The sequence below is a fragment of the Eumetopias jubatus genome, unplaced genomic scaffold (genome assembly GCF_037043125.1).
Source record: "Eumetopias jubatus isolate StellerSeaLion01/CBP00866 unplaced genomic scaffold, mEumJub1_p1.0 scaffold_9, whole genome shotgun sequence".
Classification (NCBI taxonomy): domain Eukaryota; kingdom Metazoa; phylum Chordata; class Mammalia; order Carnivora; family Otariidae; genus Eumetopias; species Eumetopias jubatus.
The window spans coordinates 2472606-2499860 of NW_028274815.1; the positions used below are offsets into that span (position 1 = coordinate 2472606).

Consider the following 27255-nt stretch of genomic DNA (forward strand, 5'->3'; position numbering starts at 1 on the left):
CTTTAATGTTGACAACTCTAGAATGACTGTTGAGTGTTAGGGCTTTAGCACACCTGTCCAAACAGTACACACTGTTTTCCTCTTGGAGGTCATTCTTTATATGCCTGTAATGGGCTTCTCTTTTTAAATTGCTTTTAATTAAATTATATTTATTTTGTAATTGTTAATTCTAGAACAAATTGCTTTTCCCTTTAAAGGGTTTGTATTCATGAGACTTGTAGACAGGGGTTGTATCTGCAGATAATATAACTAGATCATTCATTGTGTCTTTTCATTAACGTCTTGCATTGGTGTGGCATGTCTGTTACAATTGATGAACCAGTATCAATACGTGATTATTGACAACTGTTGATGGTTTACATTTGGGCTCATGCTTTGTGCCACACATATTCATTGTGTTTTTATCTTCACAAACAATGAAATGTGCATTCCTGACATCGGTCGTGTATCCATCCATTAGATTCGGCCTCTTGTGGGATAGTGAGATTGTCCAGAATCCCAGCACCACCTTTTTAATGTGCTGTTTGGAATTCTCTCTTGTTCAAAAGAAAGAGCCATGATGAAAGTGGATGGGTAAAACTTACACCAGAGCTTTGGGTTTTCAAAGTACTTCTCAGCATTAAAGAGTTCACTCGACTTTCCCTGCATCTGGAGGAAAACCTTGAAGCCGAAGATGGGAAAGTCTGTTCTGATGCTCCTCAGTGTGGTGTTTACGAAATTCAGTGATTCCTGTAACGCTGAGCCCAGGTGTGCTGAGTGGAAGTTATTAGAGTTCCTCGTGGTACTGTCATGAAGTCGTATTTCAGGACTTCATCCGCACAGATTACCAAGTCAGACTAAAATTGATGAGGCAAACACTTGAATTGGACGCTAAACCTCTGTACCCTTCCTTCATCCATCCACTCCTCCGGAAGTAAAAGTAAATTGTCACTGGTCTCTCGTCCTTTTCTGCCTTCCCTCCAGAATCGTGGAATTCACATTTCTGGTTCCCAATCAAAATTCAGAAACTTTTTCCAACACATAACCGTACGTAATAGCTCGGAATTAATTGTTAAGCCTGTTTCAAATGTCTTGTTTTCTGTGACAAAATTAATTCACCTCTTGGAGTTCACATCTTCTGCTTAGGTTACATTCCCAGTTTATGCCAGAGGTCTTGAGCATTTATCATTTGAAGCATATTTTCCTCATTCTGAGCAAGCTGTTGTTAATTTTACTGCTTTTCACTTGCTCACAGTTTTAATGAACTTTGGCATTTCCAGTCTTTTCCTAGAAGAAATCCTTATAGATATGAAAGTGTTCCATTTGGGGTTCCACTGCTACTGTTAGAACACTCCTGAACCTGTCTTACAGAAGAGCCACCACAGTGACGGACCGGATCACACACAGCCCTCCCAGACTCCCGTGGAGGTGGTGTGGTCCATGCCTCGTGCACTAGACCAGCACTGAATTTCCCGTTTACCTAATAAATCACCTGGGATATTTTTGGATATGCTTAGTATGGTTGTGGGGCTTTTTTAATTTAAAATGCAGTGTTGGGGGCGCCTGGGTGGCTCAGTCGGTGAAGCGTCTGCCTTCTGCTCAGGTCATGATCTCAGGGTCCTGGGATCGAGCCCCACATCAGGCTCCCTGCTCGGCGGGGAGCCTGCTTCTCCCTCTGCCTGCCCCCCCCCCACTTGTGTGCTCACAAGCTGGCTCTCTGTCTCTCAAGTAACTAAATAATCTTTTAATAAAATGCAGAATTGAAGATGCAGGCAGTTTTGTTGAGGATTGTTTTTACGGCAAAGGTGAAGGGCACCATGTTCTCTGTCAGACATAGCCATCCAATGACCCGTGTCCCGATAACCGAGCAGTGAAAGGAGAGACGCCAGTGATGTGGCTCCTCCTCAGGCTGTCGGAGAATCGAGAACAACGTGAGACCAGCAGAGCAGAGGGAGATGTCGAGGGAAACACGTGCAGAGCAGTAATCCCCTGCACAGGGCCCTGCACAACTTGGAAGTGAGACAGAAATGCCCAGGCAAAGGTCCTCTGAACGTGTGCTGTTAATGCAGGGCAGAGGGCCCACGCAGACCCTTTAGGTGCTCTCTGCTGCACGTCCACATGGGTGGGCCTCACGGCAGGGTGGCCATGTCCCAGGACACCTGTTCTGTCCCAAGAGGACGCTGTCCACCCAGCACACAGGGCAGATGAGCAGTGGGAGGTCAGACCGTCTGAGTTGGGCACACCCCACCACAGAGAAGCTGAAGTTTCTCCACTTGTCTGTGTCTTTTTTCTCTGCCCAGCACAGAGGCCTGCTTCATTTCTGATTCCTCTCTGCTGCTGTACCAGCAGTGGGGGCTCCCTGCATGGCAGGGGACAATCAGAAATGAATTTTGTAGCAGTATTTTCATTTAATGTTTTCTAAATGATTAATGAGAATGCTTCCACCAACCTAGAGTTAGGCAGGTCAGGACTGTACATGGGACTCTTCCAGAAAAACAGATCCACTGGGAATGATTTGTCCTTACAGATTTTGACTAGCCCTATGTTGCAAGGCACACCCTCCCTGCAGGAGGGAGGCCTCAGGCTAGTGGGAAAGCCATGCACGTTTCAGCTCGCTCAGCACTGCTCAGCCTGGAGGGTCACGCGGGGTCCCAGCATCAGACACGGGAGGCTGCGTCTGGCCAGACTAAGAGAATCAGGTAACGGTGCTTTTGTGTGCCTTTCCTTAAAACAAGCAAAACTAAGTCTATAGCGTTGTTAGGGAAGGCCTGAGCCGTCACTGCAGTTGTCTGCAGTTTATTGAAGACACGGCGTGGTTTCCTTGGGGACAGTGGTCACCCCCCCACCACCACCAGCTTGTGTGTCCAGGCCTGGCCTTGCACTGGGCACCTCAGCCCCCTAAGAAAACGTTTGTGACCTTCAGTGAGCATGCTCAAGCTGGACCGGGTCTCCAATGTTTCGTGTTTTGTCTCTATGAACAGTGTATTTTTTTTCTAGCAAGGGGCATTTTTTTTCTTTCTGAATTTTTCCATTTTTCTCTTTCCCTGGAGGCTGGGAGGTGTGTGCTTTCCTCTTGATTTTTAAAACAATGCAAGGGGTACCAAGAGAGAAGAGGAAAAAGGCTTTTTCCTTCTTTGATCCTAGCTTCCAGATCTCTCTAAGAAAGTCGCAGGTAGAGACAGCGTGCTCATTAAGGAAGCCACACACGGGCTCTTTTTCACCCACCTGCTTTCTGTTCTCAGCTGTCAGGTTGAGTCCAAGCTCCCAGATTGACATCACAGGGAGCCACATTGAGTGTCGCCTGCATCCACGCCGCCCAGGGCTCTCTGTTGGCAGTGTGGTGCCCATGCTGTGAGGGGCTCGGGATTGGCAGGTGCAGACGAGCAGGGACAGGGAGGTCCTCAGACTGTGCCCAGAGGGAGGCTGATGCGAGGGAGTGATACTGCCAGCAGGAGGGGACAGCAGCGCCTTCCCTGCCACAGAACCCCAAGCACGTCCTGACTGCACGGGAGAAGCAGTGGATGGAGGAACAGATGGCCCAGTGGCAGCGAGAGATCCGCACGTTCCATGGGCTTGTTCCCTCTCACTGTAACATCAGGGCGAGGGAGCACAAGTTAATAGTTCTAAAATAACGTGCTACATTTTTTATATAAAAGAATTTTTGCTTCACTGTATTAGTTTTGTGATTTTATTCATGTCCCCACGTTCAAGGAAGACATGGGTGAATTTTGTTTTTTCCCCTCTTGAAAAGGCGCTGTGGGAGCTGCTTTATGCGGGCGAGACTGAAGGGAGCCTAGAAACCCCACATAGGGGGCAGGAGGAGTGTGGACTGCGGGTCAGCCCTGCACGGTTTCTGCACTCTCCCATCCCCTAGCCCCGGTTCTTCTCTGAATGCCTGTATTTGCTCTAGAAAGAGCAGGCGATAACGAGGAAACAGCACATAACTAAGGAGGGAGACTTCCATCGTGCGATGCATGATGGCTATTTTAATACTGGCTGCCAGCTTTGATTTGACTCTTAACGAATGAGGCCATGCATGTGGAGGTACATTTAGACAAATACAAATCGCGCTTGATAGCCATGGGGCTAGTACACTTTAAACTCATGCAGGGAGGTAAAGGTTCGGAGCAGGGCTTTTCCAGCTTTCCTGTGTACTCAGGCCCCCGGGGCCTTGGCGGAGGCGGGTTCTGGCGTGGTAGGTCCACGCAGGGCCCCAGTCTGCAGCTGGGGGAAGGACCACTCTCAGAACTGGGGTTCTTAGTAGCTTTGAGCCCACCTTGTGTGTCTGATTGCTTTCCGAAATCTGTTGATATCTTCCTCCACCTGCCTGCATATCTTTATGCAATTAATTAAAATAATTTTAATTTACTTCCATCTCTTTTAGCTAAAAGTAAATATTTCATTTGAAGCTGTGAACTTTGCAGCTACTCATACCAAAAAATTACATTTTTATAACATTCATCAAACTACAGACCACTTTTCTGTGTTTTAACTATGAACAGACCGCATGCTTTACCAGTGGGACTCCACAAGTTCATGTGCAAAGTAGTCGGTACTTAAAAAGTATTTTCCATAGGATTCAATCTATACCTAGTTAGGCCCTTAGGTCAGCCCACAAAAGCCTGTTTGACTGTTACATACATCTTGAATAGAGTACTAATATTACTCTTTTGCCTATAACTGGCTACCATATTTAGTATTTCTAAGAAAAAATATTTTTTTCATTCCGATTTGAGATTCCCCAGAACACGGTCTTTTTTTTTTTTTCCTAAAGAAATGGATCTAATTTTTTTTCATGTGGCCTTCTACATACCCCAAGAGTGCTTATTCAAAATTACATTTTCCTTTTCAATAATTTGGGGATACTGTCTTTGTTGTACATTAAATTCTGAGTGCAGTTGAGCTTGTCTTTTTTTTTAATTAATCTTTATTTTTAGGATTCTTTCAGGTTTAGTACAGAGAGTTCCATATACCCCCTCTTTTGCACACAGTTCTTATTAATATGGTGTATTATGGTTAACACCTTGCATTTGCGTAGGACATTTGTTACAATAGATTGATACATTGTTATTAAAAATCCATCCTTTAGAACTCACTTCTGGTGTTGTACATTCTTTGACTTTGGACAAATGGATAATGAAGTTTATCTACTGTTAGGGTGTCCCACAAAATAGTTTCACTGCCCTTAACATCCTCTGTCTTTTGCCTGCTTGTCCTTCCTCCCCGCTAGCCCCAGGAAACCACGGATCTTTTGACTGGTTTCATAGATTTGCCTCTAACAGATTGTCTTATTTGTTGGAATCATATAATATGCAGCCTTTTCAGGCTGGCTTCTACGTAACCATGTGCATTTAGGGTTCCTCCAGGCCTTTCTGTGGTTTGGTAGCACATTTCTTTTTAGTACTGAAAAGTATTCACTTGTCTGGATGTACCACAATTTATTCATTCACCTATCAAAAGACATCTTGGCTGCTTCTGGTTTTTGGCAGTGACGAATAAAGTTGCGTTCTTGTGACAATTCGGGAGGAGGAAAAGATGGTGGAGGAGTAGGGGACCCTATTCCAACCAGTCCCCTGAATTGAGCTGGATATCTACCAGACCACTCTGAACACCCAAGAAATCAGCCTGAGATGTAAGAAGATATATCTGGATCTCTACAAACAGAATATCACAAGCAGTTGGTTTCGAGGTATGAAGCGGGGAGCCGTGATTCCGCAGGCACAAATCTGAAGATAAATGGAAAGTGGAGGGAGCCATGGGGATCCTGCACCACCGGTGAGCAATGGCCTCCCACGCTGGGGACAGGGCACAGACTTGCAGACTGGTAGTGACAGGGAAAGGACTTTAGGGCAGCCCCCCGGACTGAAACCTGGAGCAGCGGGGCCGTGCCTGCGAACTGTGGGTGGCTGGTGGTTTTAGAAGCACAAAGGGCAGAAATGAGCCCCAACCTGGCGGTGAGGACTGGGAGCCCTCTGAGGGGCACACAACCCAGGATGCTGCAGTTTATAGCAGCACAGACAGAAACAGAGATACTGTGGCATGGAGAGCTCACTGAAGAACAGACTGCGATCTCTCCACTCTGAGGTAGAGGGTTGGAAACAATCTCTTCTGCTCTAACTCTAGGAAGAGACGCAGAGAGCCACCAGAGAACAAAAGCCCCAAATAAACGGTTTTCACTGAGCCTGTCCCCCGCCCCATACAGGGGGCAAGGCAACTCTGCCCAAAAAGGGTTGCCTGAGTAACCATGTGGCAGGCCCCTCCCCCAGAAGACAGGCCAGGAGAACAAGAGGCCGACAACCCTAAGGTCCCTATAGAACAGGTGCATCTTGCTTGGGTTATGGTCAATAATTTGGACTCTGTACATTCCCTCAACCACCCCTCAACAGAATGAATAGGAGGAGGAACCCCCATAATAGGAAAGACTCGAGACTTGAGTCTCAGGAAATCGATTAATGGCAACATAGAGTCTTGAAGGGCAGAAATGAAAGCTGAACTGGCAGAATTTAGAAATGCTATCAGTAAGATCCAATCTAATCTAGATAATCTAACAGCTAGGGTAAGTGGGGCAGAAGAATAAATTAGTGATCTAGAAGACCAATTGATAGAAAAGAAGGGAAAAGAGGAGACCAGGGAGAAAAAACTCAAAATCCATGAAACCAGAATCAGAGAATAAGTGACACCATGAAACGTTCCAGTGTCAGAATTCTTGGGATCCCTGAGGGGGTGGAGAGAGAGAGAGAGAGGACTAGAAGATATATTTGAGCAAATCATAGCTGAGAACTTCCCTAATCTGGGGAATGAAACAAACATTCGTATCCTAGAGGCAGAGAGGACCCCTCCCAAGATCAAGGAACACAGGCCAACACCCAGGCATGTAATAGTAAAACTCGCAAATCTTAGAACCAAGGAAACCATCTTAAGGGCAGTTAGGGGGAAAAGATTCCTACGTACAGAGGGAGGAACATCAGAATAACATCAGACCTATCCACAGAGACCTGGCAAGCCAGAAAGGACTGGTAAGACATATTCAGGGTACTAACTAAGAAGAACATGCAGCCAAGAATACTTTATACGGCAAGGCTGTCATTTAGAATGGATGGAGAGATGCAGAGCTTCCAAGACCAGCAGAAACTGAAAGAATATGCGACCACTAAGCTGGCCCTGCAAGAAAATTAAAGGCGGTTCTATAAAAGGAGAAAGACCCCAAGAGTGATACAGAACAGAAATTTACAATCTATAGAAACAAGGACTTCGCAGGCAGTGTGATGACAATAAATTCATATCTTTCAATAATCATTGTCAACGTGAACGGCCTAAATACTCTCATAAAACGGCAAAGGGTTGCAGAATGAATAAAAAGACAGGACCCATCCATATGCTGTCCACAAGAGACTCATTTTGAACCTAAAGATACCTCAAAAGAAAGCTGGGGTAGCAATTCTTTTATCAGACAAATTAGATTTTAAGCTAAAGACTGTACTTAGAGACACAGAGGACACTATATCATTCTTAAAGGGTCTATCCAACAAGAAGATCTCACAATTGTAAATATCTACACCCCCAACATGAGAGCAGCCAACTATTAACCAAAATAAAGAGTAATACTGATAATAATACATTAATTGTAGGAGACCTCAATACTCCACTCTCAGCAATAGACAGATCATCTAAGCAGAAAATCAACAAAGAAGCCAGAGCTTTGAATGACACTGGACCAGATGGACTTCATAGATATGCACAGAACATTCCACCCTAAAACAACAGAATACTCATTCTTCTCAAGCACACATGGAACCTTCTCCAGGTTAGACCACATACTGTGTCACAAATCAGGTCTCAACCGATACCAAAAGATTGAGATTATTCCCTGCCTATTCTCAGACCACAATGCTTTAAAACTGGAGCTCAATCACAAGAAAAAATTTGGAAGAAATTCAAACACATGGAAGCTAAAGACCATTCTGCTCAAGAATGTTTGGGTCAACTAGGAAATCAAAGACCTTAAACAATTCATGGAAACTAATGAGAATGAAAACACATTGGTCCAAAACCTATGAGATACTGCAAAGGCGGTCCTAAGGGGGAAATACATAGCCATCCAAGCCTCACTCAAAAAAATAGAAAAATCCCGAATTCACCAACTTTACACCTTAAAGAACTAGAGGGAAACCAACAAATGATGCCCAAGCCACACGTTAGAAGACAAATAATTAAAATTAGAGAAGAGATCAATAAATTAGAAACCAGAAACACAGTGGATCAGATCAAGGAAACTAGAAGCTGGTTCTTTGAAAGAATAAGATTGATAAACCACTGGCCAGAATTATCCAAAAGAAAAGAGGACCCAAATTAATAAAATTATGAATGAAAGGGGAGAGATCACAACTAACACTAAGGAAATAGAAACAATTATTAGAAATTATTTTCAACTATATACCAATAAATTAAGGAACCTGGAAGAAATGGACGCCTTCTTGGAAACCTATAAACTGCCAAGACTGAAACAGGAAGAAATTGACAACCTGAATAGGCCAATAACCAGTAACGAGATTGAAGCAGTGATCAAAAACCTCCCAAAATCCAAGAGTCCAGGGCCTGATGGATTTCCTGGGGAATTCTACCAAACATTCAAAGAAGAAATAACACCTACTCTCCTGAACCTGTTTCAAAAAATAGAAACAGAAGGAAAGCTTCCAGACTCATTCACTGAGGCCAGCATTACCTCAATCCCCAATCCAGACAAAGACCCCATCAAAAAGAATTTCAGACCAATATCGTGTTGAATATAGATGCTAAAATTCTCAACAAAATCCTAGCTAATAGGATCCAATGATACATTCAAAGGATCATCCACCACGGCCAAGTGGGATTTATCCCCGGGATGCAAGGGTGGTTCAACATTTGCAAGTCAATCAGTATGATAGAACACATTAATAAGAGGAGAGAGAAGAGCCATATGGTCCTCTCAATTTATGCAGAAAAAGCATTTGACAAAATACAGCATCCTTTCCTGATAAAAACTCTTCAGAGTATAGGGATACAGGGAACATTCCTCAAGTTCATAAAATCCATCTATGAAAAACCCACAGCAAATATCATCCTTAATGGGGAAAAGCCTTTCCCATAAGATCAGGAGCACATCAAGGATGCCACTCTCACCACTATTGTTCAACATAGTACTAGAAGTCCTAGCAGCAGCAATCAGACAACAGAAAGCAATAAAAGGTATTCAAATTGGCAAAGAAGTCAAACTCTCTCTTTGCAGATGACATGATACTTTATGTGGAAAATCCAAAAGACTCCACCCCCAAATTACTAGAACTCATACAGCAATTCAGTAATGCGGCAGGATACAAATGCCATGCACAGAAATCATTGATTTCTTATACACTAACAATGCAACTGTAGAAAGAGAAATTAGAGAAACGATTCCATTTAAAATAGCACCAAACACCATAAGATACCTCGGAATAAACCTAACCAAATAGGTAAAGGAACTATACTCTAGGAACTACAGAATACTCATGAAAGAAATTGAAGAAGACAAAAAAAGAAAAAAGAAAAACATTCCATGCTCATGGATCGGAAGAATAAACATTGTTAAAATGTCTATTCTGCCCAGAGTAAACTATACCTTCAATGCCATCCCCATCAAAATTTCAATGACATTTTTCAAAGTGCTGGAACAAACAATCCTAAAATTTGTATAGAATCAGAAAAGACCCCAAACCTCCAAGGAAATGTTGAAAAAGAAAAACAAAGCTGGGGCATCACATTGCCCGATTTCAAGCTATATTACAAAGCAGTGATCACCAAGACAGCATGGTACTGGCACAAAAACAGACATATAGACCAATGGAACAGAATAGAGAGCGCAGATGTGGACCCTCAATTCTATGGTCAAATAATCTTTGACAAAGCAGGAAAAAATATGCAATGGAAAAAAGACAGTCTCTTTAAAAAGTGGTGCTGGGAAAATTGGACAGCTATATATAGAAGAATGAAACTCGACCATTCTCTAACACCATACACAAAGATAAACTCAAAATGGATGAAAGACCTCAATGTGAGACAGGAATCCATCAAAATCCTAGCAGAAAACATAGGCAGTAACCTCTGCATCGGCCACAGCAGCTTTTATTTAAATTTTTTATTGTTATGTTAATCACCATACATTATATCATTAGCTTTTGATGTAGTGTTCCATAATTCATTGTTTGTGCATAACACCCAGTGCTCCACGCAGAACGGGCCCTCTTCAATACCCATCACCAGGCTAACCCATCCCCCCACCCCCTCCCCTCTAGAACCCTCAGTTTGTTTTTCAAAATCCATCGTCTCTAATGGTTCGTCTCCCCCTCCGATTTACTCCCCTTCATTCTTCCCCTCCTGCTATCTTCTTCTTTTTTTCTTAACATATATTCCATTATTTGTTTCAGAGGTACAGATCAGTGATTCAACAGTCTTGCACAATTCACAGCGCTCACCATAGCACGTACCCTCCCCAATGCCTATCACCCAGCCACCCCATCCCTCCCACACCCCCACCACTCCAACAACACTAAGTTTGTTTCCCGAGATTAAGAATTCCTCATATCAGTGAGGTCATATGATACATGTCTTTCTCTGATTGACTTATTTCACTCAGCATAACACCCTCCAGTTCTATCCACGTTGTTGCGAATGGCAAGCTCTCATTCCTTTTGATGGCTGCATCATATTCCATTGTGTATATATATCACATCTTCTTTATCCATTCATCTGTCGATGGACATCTTGGCTCTTCCCACAGTTTGGCTACTGTGGACATTGCTGCTATAAACATCGGGGTGCACGTACCCCTTCGGATCCCTACATTTGTATCTTTGGGGTAAATACCCAGTAGTGCAATTGCTGGATCGAATGGTAGCTCTAATTTCAACTGTTTGAGGAACCTCCATACTGTTTTCCAGAGTGGTTGCACCAGCTTGCATTCCCACCAACAGTGTAGGAGGGTTCCCCTTTCTCCGCATCCCCGCCAACATCTGTCGTTCCCTGACTTGTTAACTTTAGCCATTCTGACTGGTGTGAGGTGGTATCTCATCGAGGTTTTGATTTGGATTTCCCTAATGCCAAGCGATGTTGAGCACTTTTTCATGTGTCTGTTGCCCGTTTGGATGTCTTCTTTGGAAAAATGTCTGTTCTTGTCTTCTGCCCATTTCTTGATTGGATTATTTGTTCTTTGGGTGTTGAGTTTGGTAAGTTCTTTATAGATTTTGGATACTAGCCCTTTATCTGATATGTCATTTACAAATCTTTTCTCCCATTCTGTTGGTTGTCTTTTGGTTTTGTGGACTGTTTCTTTTGCTATGCAAAAGCTTTTTATCTTGATGAAATCCCAATAGTTCATTTTTGCCCTGGCTTCCCTTGCCTTTGGCGATGTTTCTAGGAAAAGGTTGCTGCGGCTGAGGTCGAAGAGGTTGCTGCCTGCGTTCTCCTTTAGGATGTTCATGGACTCCTGTCTCACATTTAGGTCTCTCAACCATTTGGAGTCTATTTTTGTGTGTGGTGTAAGGACATGGTCCAGTTTCATTCTTCTGCATGTGGCTGCCCAATGTTCCCAACACCATTTGTTGAAGAGACTGTCTTTTTCCATTGGACATTCTTTCCTGCTTTGTCAAAGATGAGTTGACCATAGAATTGAGGGTCCATTTCTGAGCTCTCCATTCTGTTCCATTGATCTATCTGTCTGTTTTTGTGCCAGTACCATATACTGTCTTGATGATGACAGCTTTGTAATACAGCTAGAAGTCCGGAATTGTGATGCTGCCAGCTTTTCTTTTCTATTTTAACATTCCTCTGGCTATTCCGGGTCTCTTCTGGTTCCATACAAATTTTAGGATTCTTTGTTCCATTTCTTTGAAAAAAGTGGTTGGTATTTTGATGGGGATTGCATTGAATGTGTAGATTGCTCTAGGTAGCACTGACATCTTCACAATGTTTCTTCTTCCAATCCATGAGCATGGAGCGTTTTTCCATTTCTTTGAGTCTCCCTCAATTTCTTTCATGAGTATTTTATACTTTTCTGAGTACAGATCCTTTGCCTCTTTGCTTACATTTATTCCTAGGTATCTTATGGTTTTGGGTGCAATTGTAAATGGGATCGACTCCTTAATTTGTCTCTCTTCTGTCTGGTTGTTGGTGTATAGAAATGCCACTGATCTCTGTGCATTGATTTTATATCCTGCCACTTTCCTGAATTCCTGAATGAGTTCTAGCAGTTTTGGGGTGGAGTCTTTTGGGTTTTCCACATAAAGTATCATATCATCTGCAAAGAGTGAGAGTTTGACTTCCTCTTTGCCAGTTTGGATGCCTTTGATTTCTTTTTGTTGTCTGATTGCTGTGGCTAGGACTTCTAATACTATGTTGAATAGCAGTGGTGATACTGGACATCCCTGCTGCGTTCCTGACCTTAGGGGTAAAGCTCTCAGCTTTTCCCCATTGAGAATGATATTCGCTGTAGGTTTTTCATAGATGGCTTTTATAATATTGAGGAATGTACCCTCTATCCCTATATTCTGAAGAGTTTTGATCAAGAAAGGATGCTGTATTTTGTCAAATGCTTTTTCTGCATCTATTGAGAGGATCATATGATTCTTGTTCTTTCTTTTGTTAATGTATTGTATCACATGGATTGATTTGCGGATGTTGAACCAACCTTGCGGCCCAGGGATAAATCCCCCTTGGTCATGGTGAATAATCCTTTTAATGTACTGTTGGATCCTATTGGCTAGTATTTTGGTGAGAATTTTTGTATCCATGTTCATCAAGGATATTGGTCTGTAATTCTCCTTTTTGATGGGGTCTTTGTCTGGTTTTGGGATCAAGGTAATGGTGCCTCATAAAACGAGTTTGGGTTTTCCTTCTGTTTCTATTTTTTGGAACAGTTTCAGGAGAATAGGTATTAATTCTTCTTTAAATGTTTCGTAGAATTCCCCTGGGAAGCCAATTGGTCCTGGGCTTTTGTTTGTTGGGAGATTTTTGATGACTGCTTCAATTTCCTTAGTGGTTATAGGTCTGTTCAGGTTTTCTATTTCTTCCTGGTTCAATTTTGGTAGTTGATACATCTCCAGGAATGCATCCTTTTCTTCCAGGTTATCTGATTTGCTGGCATATAGTTCCTCATAATATGTTCTTATAATTGTTTGTATGTCTTTGGTGTTGGTTGTGATCTCTCCTCTTTCATTCATGATTTTGTTGATTTGGGCATTTCTCATTTCTTTTTGATAAGTCTGGCCAGGGGTTTATCAATCTTATTAATTCTTTCAAAGAACCAGCTCCTAGTTTCATTGATCTGCTCTGCTGTTCTTTTGGTTTCTATTTCATTGATTTCTGCTCTGATCTTTATTATTTCTCTTCTCCTGCTGGGTTTAGGCTTCATTTGCTGTTTTTTTCTCTAGCTCCTTTAGGTGTAGGGTTAGGTTGTGTATTTGAGACCTTTCTTGTTTCTTGAGAAAGGCTTGTATTGGTATATACTTTCCTCTTAGGACTGCCTTTGCTGTATCCCAAAGATTTTGAACAGTTGTGTTTTCCTTTGCATTGGTTTCCATGAATTTTTTTAATTCTTCTTTTATTTCCTGGCTGACCCATTCATTCTTTAGTAGGATGCTCTTTAGCCTCCATGTATTTGAGTTCTTTCCGACTTTCCTCTTGTGATTGAGTTCTAGTTTCAAAACATTGTGGTCTGAAAATATGCAGGGAATAATCCCAATCTTTTGGTACCGGTTGAGACCTGATTTGTGACCTGGATGTGATCTTTCTGGAGAATGTTCCATGGGCACTAGAGAAGAATGTGTATTCCTTTGCTTTGGGATGGAATGTTCTGAATATGTCTATGAAGTCCATTTGGTCCAGTGTGTCATTTAAAGTCTTTATTTCCTTGTTGATCTTTTGCTTAGATGATCTGTCCATTTCAGTGAGGGGGTGTTAAAGTTCCCCACTATTATTGTATTGTTGTCAAAGTGTTTCTTTGCTTTTATTATTAATTGGCTTTTATAATTGGCTGCTCCCATGTTAGGGGCATAGATATTTACAATTGTTAGATCTTCTTGTTGGATAGACCCTTAAAGTAGGATATAGTGTCCTTCCTCATCTCTTATTACAGTCTTTGTTTTAAAATCTAATTTGTCTGATAGAAGGATTGCCACCCCAGCTTTCTTTTGGTGTCCATTAGCACGGTAAATGGTTTTCCACCCCTTCACTCTCAATGTGGGGGTGTCTTTGGGTCTAAGATGAGTCTCTTGCCGAGAGCATATTGATGGGTCTTGTTTTTTAATCCCCAATCTGATAGCCTGTGTCTTTTGATTGGGGCATTGAGCCCATTTACGTTCAGGGTAACTATTGAAAGATATGAATTCAGTGCCATTGTATTGCCTGTAAGGTGACTGTTACTGTATATTGTCTGTGTTCCTTTCTGGTCTATGCTGCTTTTAGGCTCTCTCTTTGCTTAGAGGACCCCTTTCAATATTTCTTGTAGGGCTGGTTACATGTTTGCAAATTCCTTTGGATTTTGTTTGTCCTGGAAGCTTTTTATCTCTCCTTCAATTTTCAATGACAGCCTAGCTGGATATACTATTCTTGGCCGCATATTTTTCTCGTTTAGTGCTCTGAAGATATCATGCCAGTCCTTTTTGGCCTCCAGGTCTCTGTGGATAGGTCTTTTGGCAATCTAATGTTTCTACCTTTATAGGTTAAAAATCTCTTCTCCCAAGCTGCTTTCAAGATTTTCTCTTTGTCTCTGAGACTCGTAAGTTTTACTATTAGATGTTGGGTGTTGACCTATGATTTTGAGAGGGGTTCTCTGTGCCTCCTGGATTTTGGTGCCTGTTTCGTTCCCCACATTAGGGAAGTTCTCTGCTATAATTTGCTCTAATATACGTTCTGCCCATCTCTCTCTTTCTTCTTCTTCTGGGATCCCAATTATTCTAATGTTGTTTCGTGTTATGGTATGGCTTATCTCTCAGATTCTGCCCTCGTGATCCAGTAGTTGTTTATCTCTCTTTTTCTCAGCTTCTTTATTTTCCATCATTTGGTCTTCTATATCGCTGGTTCTCTCTTCTGCCTCATTTATCCTAGTAGTTAGTGCCCCCGTTTTTGATTTCACCTCATTAATAGCCTTTTTGATTTCGATTTGGTTAGATTTTAGTTCTTTCATTTCTCCAGGAAGGGTGTCTCTAATAACTTCCATGCTTTTTTCAAGCCCAGCTAGTATCTTCAAAATCATGATTCTGAACTCTAGGTCCAAAATCGTACTAATGTCCATATTGAGTAGGTCCCTGCAGATGGTACTACCTCTTGTTCTTTTTGCTGAGGTGATTTCTTTCGTCTTGTTATCTTGTCCAGAGCAGAATGGATGAATGAGAGAACAAAATGCTAACAGGTTAACAACGTCCCCAGAAAATATACTCTAAACAAATCAGAAAAGACCTGAAACCAGGGGGAAAGAAAGGGAAAGAAATAAAAAAGAAAGAGAAAAAAAAAGAGAAAGAAAAAGATAAAAACAACAAAACAAAAAAAAAAAAGCAGAATATGATCAAATATGATCAGGCTATTGCATAGATCAGTGCCACACACTAGATTTTGGGTGTATTTTGATGTGTTAGAAGATAGTGCCTCCTAAAATTGTAAAGAAAGAAAGACATATATGTACAAAATAAGGGTTGATACAGTGAAGGGATGGAAGATGACGGTAAAGATGAAAATTATAAAAGATTTTATAAAAAGAACTGATAAGTTGTTTGAAAAAAGAAAGAAGAAGATTTAAAAAAACAAAAAAAGAGAATGTGATCAGGCAGGAGACCAGAACAAAGCCATACAGTAGAGATTTAGGGTATATTTTGGTCTGTTAGAAGAAACTGTATCTCACAATTTTAAAGAGAGAACAACTTATATATATATGCTAAAAATAAGGGTAACTACTATGAAAGGATAGAATATGACTCTAAAAATGAAAAATAAAAAAAATTTTTTTAAAGTGATTGATGTTGGTTGAAAAAGGGAAAAAGTAAAATTCAAAAAAAAACCAGTTAAAATTAACTTTGAAAAACTAATGAATCATGGTAAAAAAGCCATGAATTCTATGTGCAGTATTCCCCTAGCGCTGGAGTTCTCCCATTCTCATTGATCCTTAAACTTGGTCTTGCCTGGCTGTTTGCGCTGATCTTCTGGGAGAGGGGCCTGTTGCCGTGGTTCCCAAATGTCTTTGCCGGAGGCGGAATTGCCCCGCCCTCGTGAGTCCGGGCTAAGCAAGCTGCTCGGGTTTGCTCTCGGGAGCTTTTGTTCCCTGCAAGCTCTCGGTGCAGCTTTGGAGGATGAGAGTGAAAATGGTGTCCTCCCAATCTCCGCCTGGAGGAGCCGAGAACTCGGGGCCCCGCTCCTCAGTGCGCCCCCAGAAAAAAGCAGTCACTTCCGTCTCCCCGCTCTCCGGATGCACTCCGTGCTCACCCGGCCTGTGACCGAGCGTTTCTATCTCTGGCACCCGACCCCGTGTTGAGTCTCCAAACCCAGCAGATCCCTGCGGTGTGCTCCCTCGCTGCTCCTCCCGGGGGAGGAAGGGGAGTCTCCCCGGCTCTGCCGCTTGTGGGGTCCCTGCTGGAGGAGCAGTGGCCCGACTGGGCCGCAGATCAGTTTGTGGTCACCCCGAGCTGAGAGCCCGCGCCTCGGCTCCGTCTCTGCAGCCGGCTTCCCCGCTCCGATCCCTGGGAGCTCTGCCGCACTCAGGCACCCCCGGTCTCTCTGTGACCCCGAGGGTCCTGAGACCCCACTGTCCCGCGAGGGTTCCACCCCCCGCTTAGCCACTGGAGCGACGTCCCTCCGCGGAGCCGAATTCTAAAAGGTCCGATTTTGTGCTCCGCGGCTCTAGCACTTGCCAGAAGCGGCCGACGGAGGCCCCCTCCCCCGCCGTCTATCCTCCCGAATATCGCCTCGGATTCACTTCTCCGCACGTCCTACCTTCCAGAAAGTGGTCGCTTCTCTGTTCACAGAGTTGTTGCTACTCTCCTCTTCGGTCTCCTGTTGAGTTCGTAGGTGTTCAGAATGGTTTGATCCCCATTCAGCTGAATTCCTGAGACCAGACGAAATCCAGGTCTCCTACTCCTCTGCCATCTTGCTATGCCTCCCCGGCCACAGCAGCTTCTTTCAAGATACATCTCCAAAGGCTAGTGAAACAAAAGCAAATGAACTTTTGGGACTTCATTTGGCTAAAAAGCTTCTGCACAGCAAAGGAAACGGTCAGCAGTACAAAGAGGCAACCCACAGAATGGGAGAAGATATCTGCAAATGACACTACAGACATGGGCTGATTTCCAAGATCTATAGAGAACTTCTCAAACTCAGCACCCAAAAAACAAATAATCAAGTCACAAAATGGGCAGAAGACATGAACAGACACTTCTCCAAAGAAGACATACAAATGGCTAACAGACACATGAAAAAATGTTCATCATCATTAGCCACCAGGGAAATTCAAATCGAAACATTGAGATACCACCTTACACCAGTTGGAATGGCAAAAATGGACAAAGCAAGAAACAACAAATGTTGGAGAGGTTGTAGAGAAAGGGGAGCCCTCTTACACTGTTGGGGGGAATGCAAGTTGGTACAGCCACTTTGGAAAACAGTGTGGAGGTTCCTCAAAAAATTAAAAATAGAGGGCGCCTGCGGTGGCTCAGATGGTTAAGCATCTGCTTTCAGCTCAGGTTATGATCCTGGGGTCCTGGGATCGAGTCCTGCATCGGGCTGCAGGGAGCCTGCTTCTCTCTGCCTCCGCATCTCTCTCTCTCTCTCTCCCTGTCTCTCATGAATAAATAAATAAGATCTTTTTTTTAAAAAAAATTAAAAATAGAGCTACTCTATGACCCAGCAATTGCACTCCTGGGTATTTACCCCAAAGACACAGATGTAGTGAAAGAAGGGCCATATGCACCCCAATGTTCATAGCAGCAATGTCCACAATAACCAAACTGTGGAAAGAGCCGAGATGCCCTTCAACAGATGAATCAATAAAGATGTGGTCCGTATAGACAATGGAATATTACTCAGCCATCAGAAAGGATGAATACCCAACTTTTACATCCACAATGGATGGGACTGGAGGAGATTATGCTAAGTGAAATAAGTCAAGCAGAGAAAGTCAATTATCATATGGGTTCACTCTTTTGTGGAACATAAGGAATAGCAGGGAGGGCATTAGGAGAAAGAAGGGAAAAATGAAGGGAGGGAAATCAGAGGGGGAGATGAACCATGAGAGACTATGGACTCCGAGAAACAATCTGAGGGTTTTAGCAGGGAGGGGGGTGGAGAGATGGGTTAGCCAGGTGATGGGTATTAAGGAGAGCACGTACTGCATGGAGCACTGGGTGTTATATGAAAACAATGAATCGTGGAGCAGTGCATCAAAAACTAATGATGTACTGTATGGTGACTAACATAACAATAAAATTAAATTTAAAAAAAAATTACAATTCTACTATGAAAAAAAAGTTGCGTTCTTGTCCCAGGTTTTGTGTGGATATAAATTCTGAAGTTACTTGGGTAAATACCTAGGAGCACTACTCCTGGACTATATGGTAAGCCTGTGTTTAGTTTTGTAAGTAATTGCCAGGCCGTCTTCCAGAGCAGTTGTACCATTTTGCATTTTCACCATCAATGAATGAAGAGTTCTTGTTGCTCCACATCTTCATCAGCATTTGGTGTTGTCAACTTTCTGGATTTTAACCATTCAGATGGGTGTCTAGCGATACTATTGCATTATTGTTTTAATTTGCAGTTTGCAGCTCCCTAATGACAAATGTGTGATGGGGAGCATTTTCCGTGCTTTTTTGTCATCTGTATACCTTTGTTGAGGTACCTGTTCAGATCTGATGTCCACTTACTGAGTTTTGTTATTGTTGATTTTTAAGAGTTCTTTGTATATTTTGGATACAAATCCCTTATCAGATGTGCGTTTTGCTGATATTTTCTCCCAGTCTTTGGCTTGTCTTCTTGTATTCTTGACATCATCTTTCACAGAGCAGTTTTTAATGAGTCCATTTTTCTCTTTTATGGATCATGTTTTCACTTTTGTATCTGAAAAGTTATCACCAAACCCAGGTCACTTAGATTTTCTCCTATGTTCTGTTCTAGACATTTCACGGTTTTGCATTTTACATTTAGGTCTATTACCCATATTGAGTTAACTTTTATGAAGGATGGAAGGTCTGTGTTGAGATTGATTTTTTTTCTCCCCCTCACATAGATGTCTGGTTGTCCCACAATCATTTGCTGAAGGGATTGCTCTTTCTCCATTGACTTGCCTTTACTCCTCTGTCAAAGATCAGTTGACTGTATTTATGAGGCCTATTTCTGGGCTTTCTGTTCTCTTCCATGCATGTATTTCTTCTATTTTTTGCTAGTGTCACAGTCTTTGTTACAGTAGTTTTCTAGTAAGTCATAAAGTTGGATGGTGTGTATTCTCCAACTTTGCTCTTCTCTTCAGTGTTGGGTTGGATATTTATGATCTTTTGCCTCTACACATACACCTGAGAATCAGTGTGTCCACGTCCACAAAAATAACATGGGTGTTTGATTGTGATTGCTTTGAATGTGCAAAAAAGTTGTGAGAATGGACACGTTGGCAGTCTGGAGTCTTCCTGTCTGTTCACATGGAGCATCTTTCCATTTATTCACATCTTTTTTTATTTCTTTCACCAGAGCCTTATAGTTTTCCTCATGTAGATCTTGTACGTATTTTGCTAGATTTATATCTTACTATTTCATTTATGTGGATGTTAATATAAATAGTATTGTGGTTTTTGGTTTTTTTTTTTTAACGAAGTATTTCTTCTCTCTCTTTTTTTAAGAGTTTATTTATTTGAGAGAGACAGAGAGAATGCACGAGCAGGGGGTAGGAGCAGAGGGAGAGGGAGAAGCAGGCTCCCGCCAAGCAGGGAGCCTGACACATGGGTGGATAGCAGGTCCCTGAGATCATGACCTGAGCAGACATTTAACTGACTGAGCCACCCAGGCACCCCAATGGTGTTGTTTTTAATTTCAAATTTCAGTTGTTCATTGCTGGTGTAAATCAAACCAGTTGACTTACAGATTAACCTCTCGTATCCTGTTCCTTTAGTTGCTTATTTCTTAAAGAAGATTTTTTTTTGGTGTTTTTGTTTTTGTTTTTGTTTTTGTCGGTTCTTTGGGATTTTCTGCATAGATGATTTTATCATCTGCAAAGACAGTTTTATTTCTTCCTTTCTAATCTCTACACCTTTTTCGTTTTTTTTCTTTTTTGTCTTATTGCATTAATTTGGACTTCTTGTATCATGTGCAATAGGAGAACATCCTTTCCTTATTCAAGATCTTACGGGGAAAACATCCAGTTTCTCATCATTAAGATTGTTATTAGCTGTAGGTTTCTGTAGATGTTCCTTATCAAGTGGAGGAAGTTCTCTGTTCCTTTGCTGAGAGTTTTTATCATGAATGGTGTTATATTTTGTCAAATGCGTTTTCCACATCTGTTGGTACACCATGTGACTTTTCTTGTTTAGCCTCTTTGATGTGGTCAGAGTTACACTGATTTCTGAGTGTTAGACCAGCTTTTCATACCTGGAATAAATCCCGTTTGGTCATGGTGTATAATTCTCTTTATACACCTTTGGGTTTGATTTGCTAATTTTTTGTTGGATTCAGTTTAGTTGGATTTGATTTGCTAATTTGTTGAGGATGTTTGTGTCAGCATTCCTGAGCCATACTGGTCTATAGTTTTTGATCCTGTAACGTCTTTGTCTAGTTTTGGTATTAGGGTACTGTTAGCCTCATCAAATAAATTAGGAAGTATCCCCTCTGCATCTATGTCCTGGAAGAGATTGTAGAGAATTGGTATCATTTCTTCCTTAAATGTTTGGTAAAGTTTACTGGTGCGTCTGGGCCTGGTGCTTTCTGTTTTGAAAGGTTATTATTTCTTGACTTAATTTTTAAGTAGATATTAACCTGTTCAGATTATCTCTTCCTCTTTGTGTGATTTTTACTAAATGTGTCTTTCAAGGAATTGGTCCATTTCATCTAGCTTATAAAATTTGTGGACAGTGTTTCATAGTATTCCTTTATTATCCTCTTAATGTCCATGTAATCAGTAGTGATGACCCCTCTTTTATTTCTAATATTAATAATTCATGTTTTCTCTTTTATTTCTTTGTTAGCCTGGCTAGAGGTTTATCAATTTTACTAATTTTGTTTAAAAACCAACTTTGAATTTTGTTGGTTTTTCTCTGTTGATTTCCTCTTTTCAATGTCATTGATTTCTGCTTTAATTTCTATTTTCTTTTTCTTCTATATTGCCTGCCTTTCCCTAGTATTCTAAGGTGGAAGCTTAGGTGGTTGATTTTCTTTCTTTTCAAATATATTCATCTAATACTGTAAAATTCCCTCTTAGCACTGCTTTTGCAGCATCTCACAAATTTTGATAAGTTGTACTTTCATTCTCATTTAGCTCCAAATGATTTTGATGTCCTTTTAAATTCAGAAACTTTCTCTGGTGCATGGGCATTTGCCAGTATATACAGCAGATAACTCCCTGCCACCTTGTCGTATAGTCAGCTCATGTGTAAATTGGGTTTGGGACGTGCAGAAGGTTTGTTTCTGGGCTTATCATACAGAACTTACAGAGTTCTAGAGATATTCTCTCTCAGTCATCCATCCTCTTTAGACATAGGAATTATTTAGTGTTCTAAAAAAAAAAACAAAAACAAAAAACATTTTCCAAAAAAAATCAAACATTTAAAATTCAGTAATTGTCATCTTTCTTTTCTCTGGACTTATAATCCCCATAGAACCTACTTTTTGTGGCATTCCTTATTTATGACTTCCTTATAGGTCCTTTTTCTGTCTTTATTAAAGACCATAGAGCACCCTACCATTTCAAGGTAAGAAGAAGCTCAGTTGAGAAGCCATCTTAGTATGGCGCATGGCAGACTCTCCCTGATGATTAATGGTCAGGCAGGTGGGCAGACTGAGGCACAGAGAAGCCGAGTCACTTGCAGGTGTCATATAGCTTGTTTTCTAACCATCTTCCAAACTGTATTCTGGATCCAGACATTGACGCCTCCAGTCTGTTTTGAAAAGCCCCTCTTCTGACTCTTTGGGATTGCACTGTGTTGTCATGTTCATATTCATTATCTCATATGTGACCAGCACAGGCTACCTGATAGTTTTGATAGTTTTTATGTACTGCATATATATACTATATGTCAAATTCCATGACATCAATAAAAACATTCCCTTATTCTGAGAGATGATGTAGCCACATTCATACACTGTATATAAGTTCATTTCATGTGCAGTCCTTCAGAGGGCTGCCCTTATTCCCCCTCAGCACACTGATGGAGTGTTCCCTGGGGGTCAGGCCTGGAGGGCAGAGTTTTCAAGTCTAGCTCCCTTGCCTGCTGCTGGGGCACCTCTGAGAGAGAGTCTTTGCTCCAGAGCCACACACACACCCCACACGTGCACACACACACGTGCACACGCACTTGCACATCACTGAATCAGGCTAGGCTCCATCCTCAGGATCTGGACCTGAAACGCACCTTCACTCACTTTCCTTCCCTGGTCCTGCAACCCCCACATCCTTACGTGCTTTCAGAGCCTCCTTTAAGGTTCTCTTTCTAGGGACCCCAACCTAAGCAACCTTCTACTTGAGCTTGTCATACCAAAAAAATATTTTAAAAATCCATGAGTGTTCTGTGGTTTCTTTTATTGGAAGAGGAAGCAGTCCCTAGTTAAAGCACAGGTCTGGAAACAGTGGTGATATCCACCTTTCTCCTTTGATAATTTTCTAGAACATACGTACATACGGCTTTACCGAGAAACCCAACACATATTTATCATTGACACCACTGCATACTTTACCAAGAAATGAAGGTATTCTGTCATCCCGTCTGCTGGGACATTGGCAGTTCCCTCTTTCGGGTGTGTGAAGTCTGAAAGCTTGCTGAGTGATAGCTAACTAACTCAACTTTGACTTTGATTCTAGGCTCCATGGTCCCCTTTTCAATGCGGATCTTACACGCGGAGCTTCAGCAATACCTGGGCAATCCACAGGAGTCCCTGGACAGACTGCACAAAGTGAAGGCCATCTGCAGCAAGGTAATGATGGCTCCGTGGTGAGCTCTTCGGTACTCCTCCCCTCCCAACGGAGAGCACACCCCGGAGGGAGCGTACCACATTACTTCCTCCCAACCCACCCAACAACCACCACTACCACTTCCCCCAGAAAGGGTGACCCAATTCATCATGACCACAGTTTTCTTTGTTCTTGCTAAAATTGTTTTGGGGGCAGTGGATGTTTTTTGGCAAAACTTGGGGCCTGGAATCCTTCTTCCTTAGTTTTTGTTGTTGTTGAGAAATAATTAACATACAATATTGTATCTGTTTCAGGAGTACACATAGTGTTTCAGCATCTGTATACATTAGGAAGTCGTCACAAATAAGTCTGGTTACCACTTGTCACTGTAGAAAGTTGCAACAGTATTATTGGCTGTATTCCCCATGCTGTCCGTTACATCCACGTGTTTTATTTACTGCCCACCCGGAAGGTTTGCCGCTCTTAATCCCCTTCACCAATTTCATCCCTCACCCCCACTCTGGCAACCGTCAGGTTTGTTCTCTGTGTCTGAGTCTGTTTCTGTTTTGTTCATTTCATTGTTTAGATTTCACATGTAGGTGAAGTCTTACAGGTCATACAGTATTTGTCTTTGACTTACTCCACGTAGCATAATAGCCTGTAGAGCCACATCCGCGTTGTCGCAAATGGCAAGATTTCACTCTTTTTACGGCAGTGTAATGTCCCATTGTATATATACACACCACATCTTTTTTATCCAGTTGTCCACTGATGGACATTTAGGTTGCTTCCATATCTTGACTCTTGTAAATCATCCTGTAATGAACATAGAGGGGCATATGTCTTTTTGAATTCATGTTTTCATTTTCCTCAGATAAATACCCAGAAGTAAACTTGCTGGGTTGTACAGTAATTTTATTTTTAATTTTTTGAAGAACCTCCATATTGTTTTCCAGAACAGCTGCACCAACTTATATTCCCTCCAGCGATGCACAGGGCTCCCCTTTCTCCACGCCCTCACCAACACTTGTTATTTCTCGTCTTTGATACTAGCCATTCTGAGAGGTGTGAGATAATACCTTGTTGTGGTTTTGATTTGCATTTCCACGATGGTTAGTGATGTTGAGCCTCTTGTCATGTGCCCACTGGCCATCTGTATATCTTCTTTAGAAAACTGTCTATTCAGGCCCTCTACCTGGTTGGGTTTTTTTATATTGACTTTTCTGAGCTCTTTATATATTTTGGATATCAGATATGTCATTTGCAAATATCTTCTCCTATTCAGTAGGTTTCCTTTTCATTTTGTTGCTGATTTCCTTTGCTGTGGAAAAGCATTTTAGTTTGATACAGTCCCATTTGTTTATTTTTGCTTTTTGTTGTTGTTCTTGCCTGAGGAGACAGAGCCAAAAAAATATCACTAAAACCATTGTCAGAGAGCTTACTGCCTATGTTTTATTCTAGGAGTTTTAATGGTTTCAGGTTTTATATTTAAGTCTTTATCCATTTTGAATTAATTTCTCTGTCTGGGATAAGAAAGTAGCCGGTTTCATTCGTTTGCATGCGGCGTCCAGTTTTCCTGACGTTTATTGAAGACACTGTCTTTTCCCCATTGCATATGGTTGTGTCCTTTGTCATAAATTAATGAACCATAGAAGAATGGGTTTATTTCTCAGCTCTCTATTGCATTGATCTATGTGTCTGTTTTTGTGCCAGTACCATACTGTTTTGGTTTTGATAGCTTGTAGTCCCTGATTTGTTCTGTTCTTTGTTCTTTCTCAGGATTGCTTCGGCTATTCGGGGTCTTTTGTGGTTCCGTACAAACTGTATGGTTGTTTGTTCTAGCTCTGTGAGAAATGCCGTTATGTTTGGATAGGGATTGCATTTTGACAGTACTCTTAGGGTCCTCAGCACAGAATATCTTCCCATTTATTTGCATCATCTTCAGTTTCTTTCATCACTGTCTTCCAGTTCTCTGAGTATAAGGCTTTTACCTTCTTGGCTAAATTTACTCCTATTTTGGGTGCCTGGGTGGCTCAGTTGGTTAAGCGACTGCCTTCGGCTCAGGTCATGATCCTGGAGTCCCGGGATCGAGTCCCACATCGGGCTCCCTGCTCAGTGAGGAGTCTGCTTCTCCCTCTGACCTTCCTCCTTCTCATGCTCTCTCTCTACCATTCTCTTTCTCTCTCAATAAATAAATAAAAATCTTTAAAAAAAATAAAAATAAATAAATTTACTCCTATTTTATTCTTTTTGATGGAGTTATAAATGGGATTATTTTCTTAATTTCTCTTTCTGATAGTCTGTTATTATTGTATACAAATGTAACACATTTCTGTATATTGATTTTGTATCCTGCAACTTTAATTAATTCATTTATTGGGTCTTAGTTTTGGGGTGATGCTTTAGGGTTTTCTGTATACAGTATCATCTGTACTTCCTTTCTAATTTGGATGCCTTTTACTTCTTGTCTGATTGCTGCACCTGGGACTTCCAATAATAGGTTGAATAAAAGTGGCAAGAGTGGGCATCTTTAATTTGTTCCTGCTCTTAGAGGAAACGCTTTCAATCTTTTAGTATTGATTATGTTAGCCATGGGCTTGTTATATATGGCCTTCATCATGTTGAGGTATATTCCCTCTATATCCACTTCATTGAGAGTTTTTATCATAATTTTTATCATAAATGGACATTGTGTCAGATGCTTTTTCTGCATCTATAGGAATATCGTAGGATTTTCATTCTTCATTTTGTTAATGTGGTGTATCACATTGATTGATTTGGGGATATTGAACCATCCTTGCATCCCTGGACTATATCTCACTTGATCATGGTGTGTGATCCTTTTATTGTATAGCTGAATTCAGTTTGCTAATACTTTGTTGAGGAATTTGGCATCTGTGTTCATCAGGGATGTTGGCCTGAGATTTTCTTTATTTTTTATTTTTTTCCTAGTGTCTTTGTCTGATTTTGGTATCAGGATAATTCTGGCCTCGTAGAATGAGCTTGGAAGCTTTCCTTCCTCTTCAATTTTATGGAATTGCTTGAGAAGGACAGGTGTTAACTCTTTTTAAAATGTTTGGTAAAATGCACTTGTGAAGCCATCTGATCCTAGACTTTTGTTTGTTGGGAGTTTTTTGATTACTGATTCAATTTCATTACTAGTAATTGGTCTAGTATTTCTTCCTTATTCAGTCTTGGAGGAGTATATGTTTTAGGAATTTATCCACTTCATCTAGGTTGTCTAGTTTGCTGGCATGTAACTCTTCTTTAGTATTATTGGTAGATTAAAAGGGAAATACTCTGCTGTGTAAAAATCATATGCTTTAAATGTGGCAGACTATTCTCACATCCTGCAAATACTACAAGCACCTGCCTCACGTCTTACAGAGGCACTGGAACAATATTTAAAGAGATAATGGTTTAAAATGTTCCAGAATCAAAGCAAATTCTACTGTATAATGACAATGGTCATTCATAATACTGACTCCAAAGGCAGATAAGGTTCAATAGTGCTTTCTGAATTGTTCTTGATTGGGAAATAACAGTTATATGGAAGGCACCAAGCTGCATCAACAAAAGATCAAATCATTCCATTTAGTGATATTTGGAGGAAATATGGAATCTATAGAGTCTCCCTATCGCCAGGCTGTGGGCACCCTCGCCTCCCAGACCTCTCGTTCTTAGGATGGAAGTGGAGTGCCTTTCCTGCCTGCCTCGTGGCGCTGCTGGGTGGGTTGGGTGACGCCGTGTCTATAGAGGGCTTTCCAAACTGACAACAAGCGGTGAGGTTGGGAGCAGCACATTAGCACTCTTTTTAAATGAGATTAGATTCGTCCAGCTCGTCCTTTCTATTTCCAGTTACTCCTGATGGGAGTTCTGTGGAGGTTTCCCAGGATGGCAGTGTCCTCGGGACTCGTAGCAGGGAGGTACGTGGGCTCCTCCCTGCACAGAGTGCATCTCATTTAAGCACGAGCAGGCGTCCTGGGCACCTTACACCCTCCAGCTTTGTACCAGCTCCTGGTTTCTAGAACTTCAGAAACAAATGGAAAACCTATTTTCTTTCTTACACACTGATGAGTTGATGAGGAAATTGTGTAAGCCAACATTTTTTTAGATTCTAACACTTTTTTCCTTGAACCCTG

General features: G+C 41.6%; 1 protein-coding gene across 2 annotated transcripts in view; it reads left to right on the forward strand.

The window, feature by feature from the left end:
- TRAPPC12 (trafficking protein particle complex subunit 12) overlaps nucleotides 1–27255 on the forward strand; it is a 95047-nt gene that overhangs the window by 44595 nt on the left and 23197 nt on the right. For both annotated transcript variants that reach the window (XM_028099635.2, XM_028099636.2), the window contains one exon: nucleotides 23024–23136. In XM_028099635.2, coding sequence (XP_027955436.1) covers nucleotides 23024–23136 — 113 coding nt within the window. The remainder of the gene's footprint in view (nucleotides 1–23023; nucleotides 23137–27255) is intronic.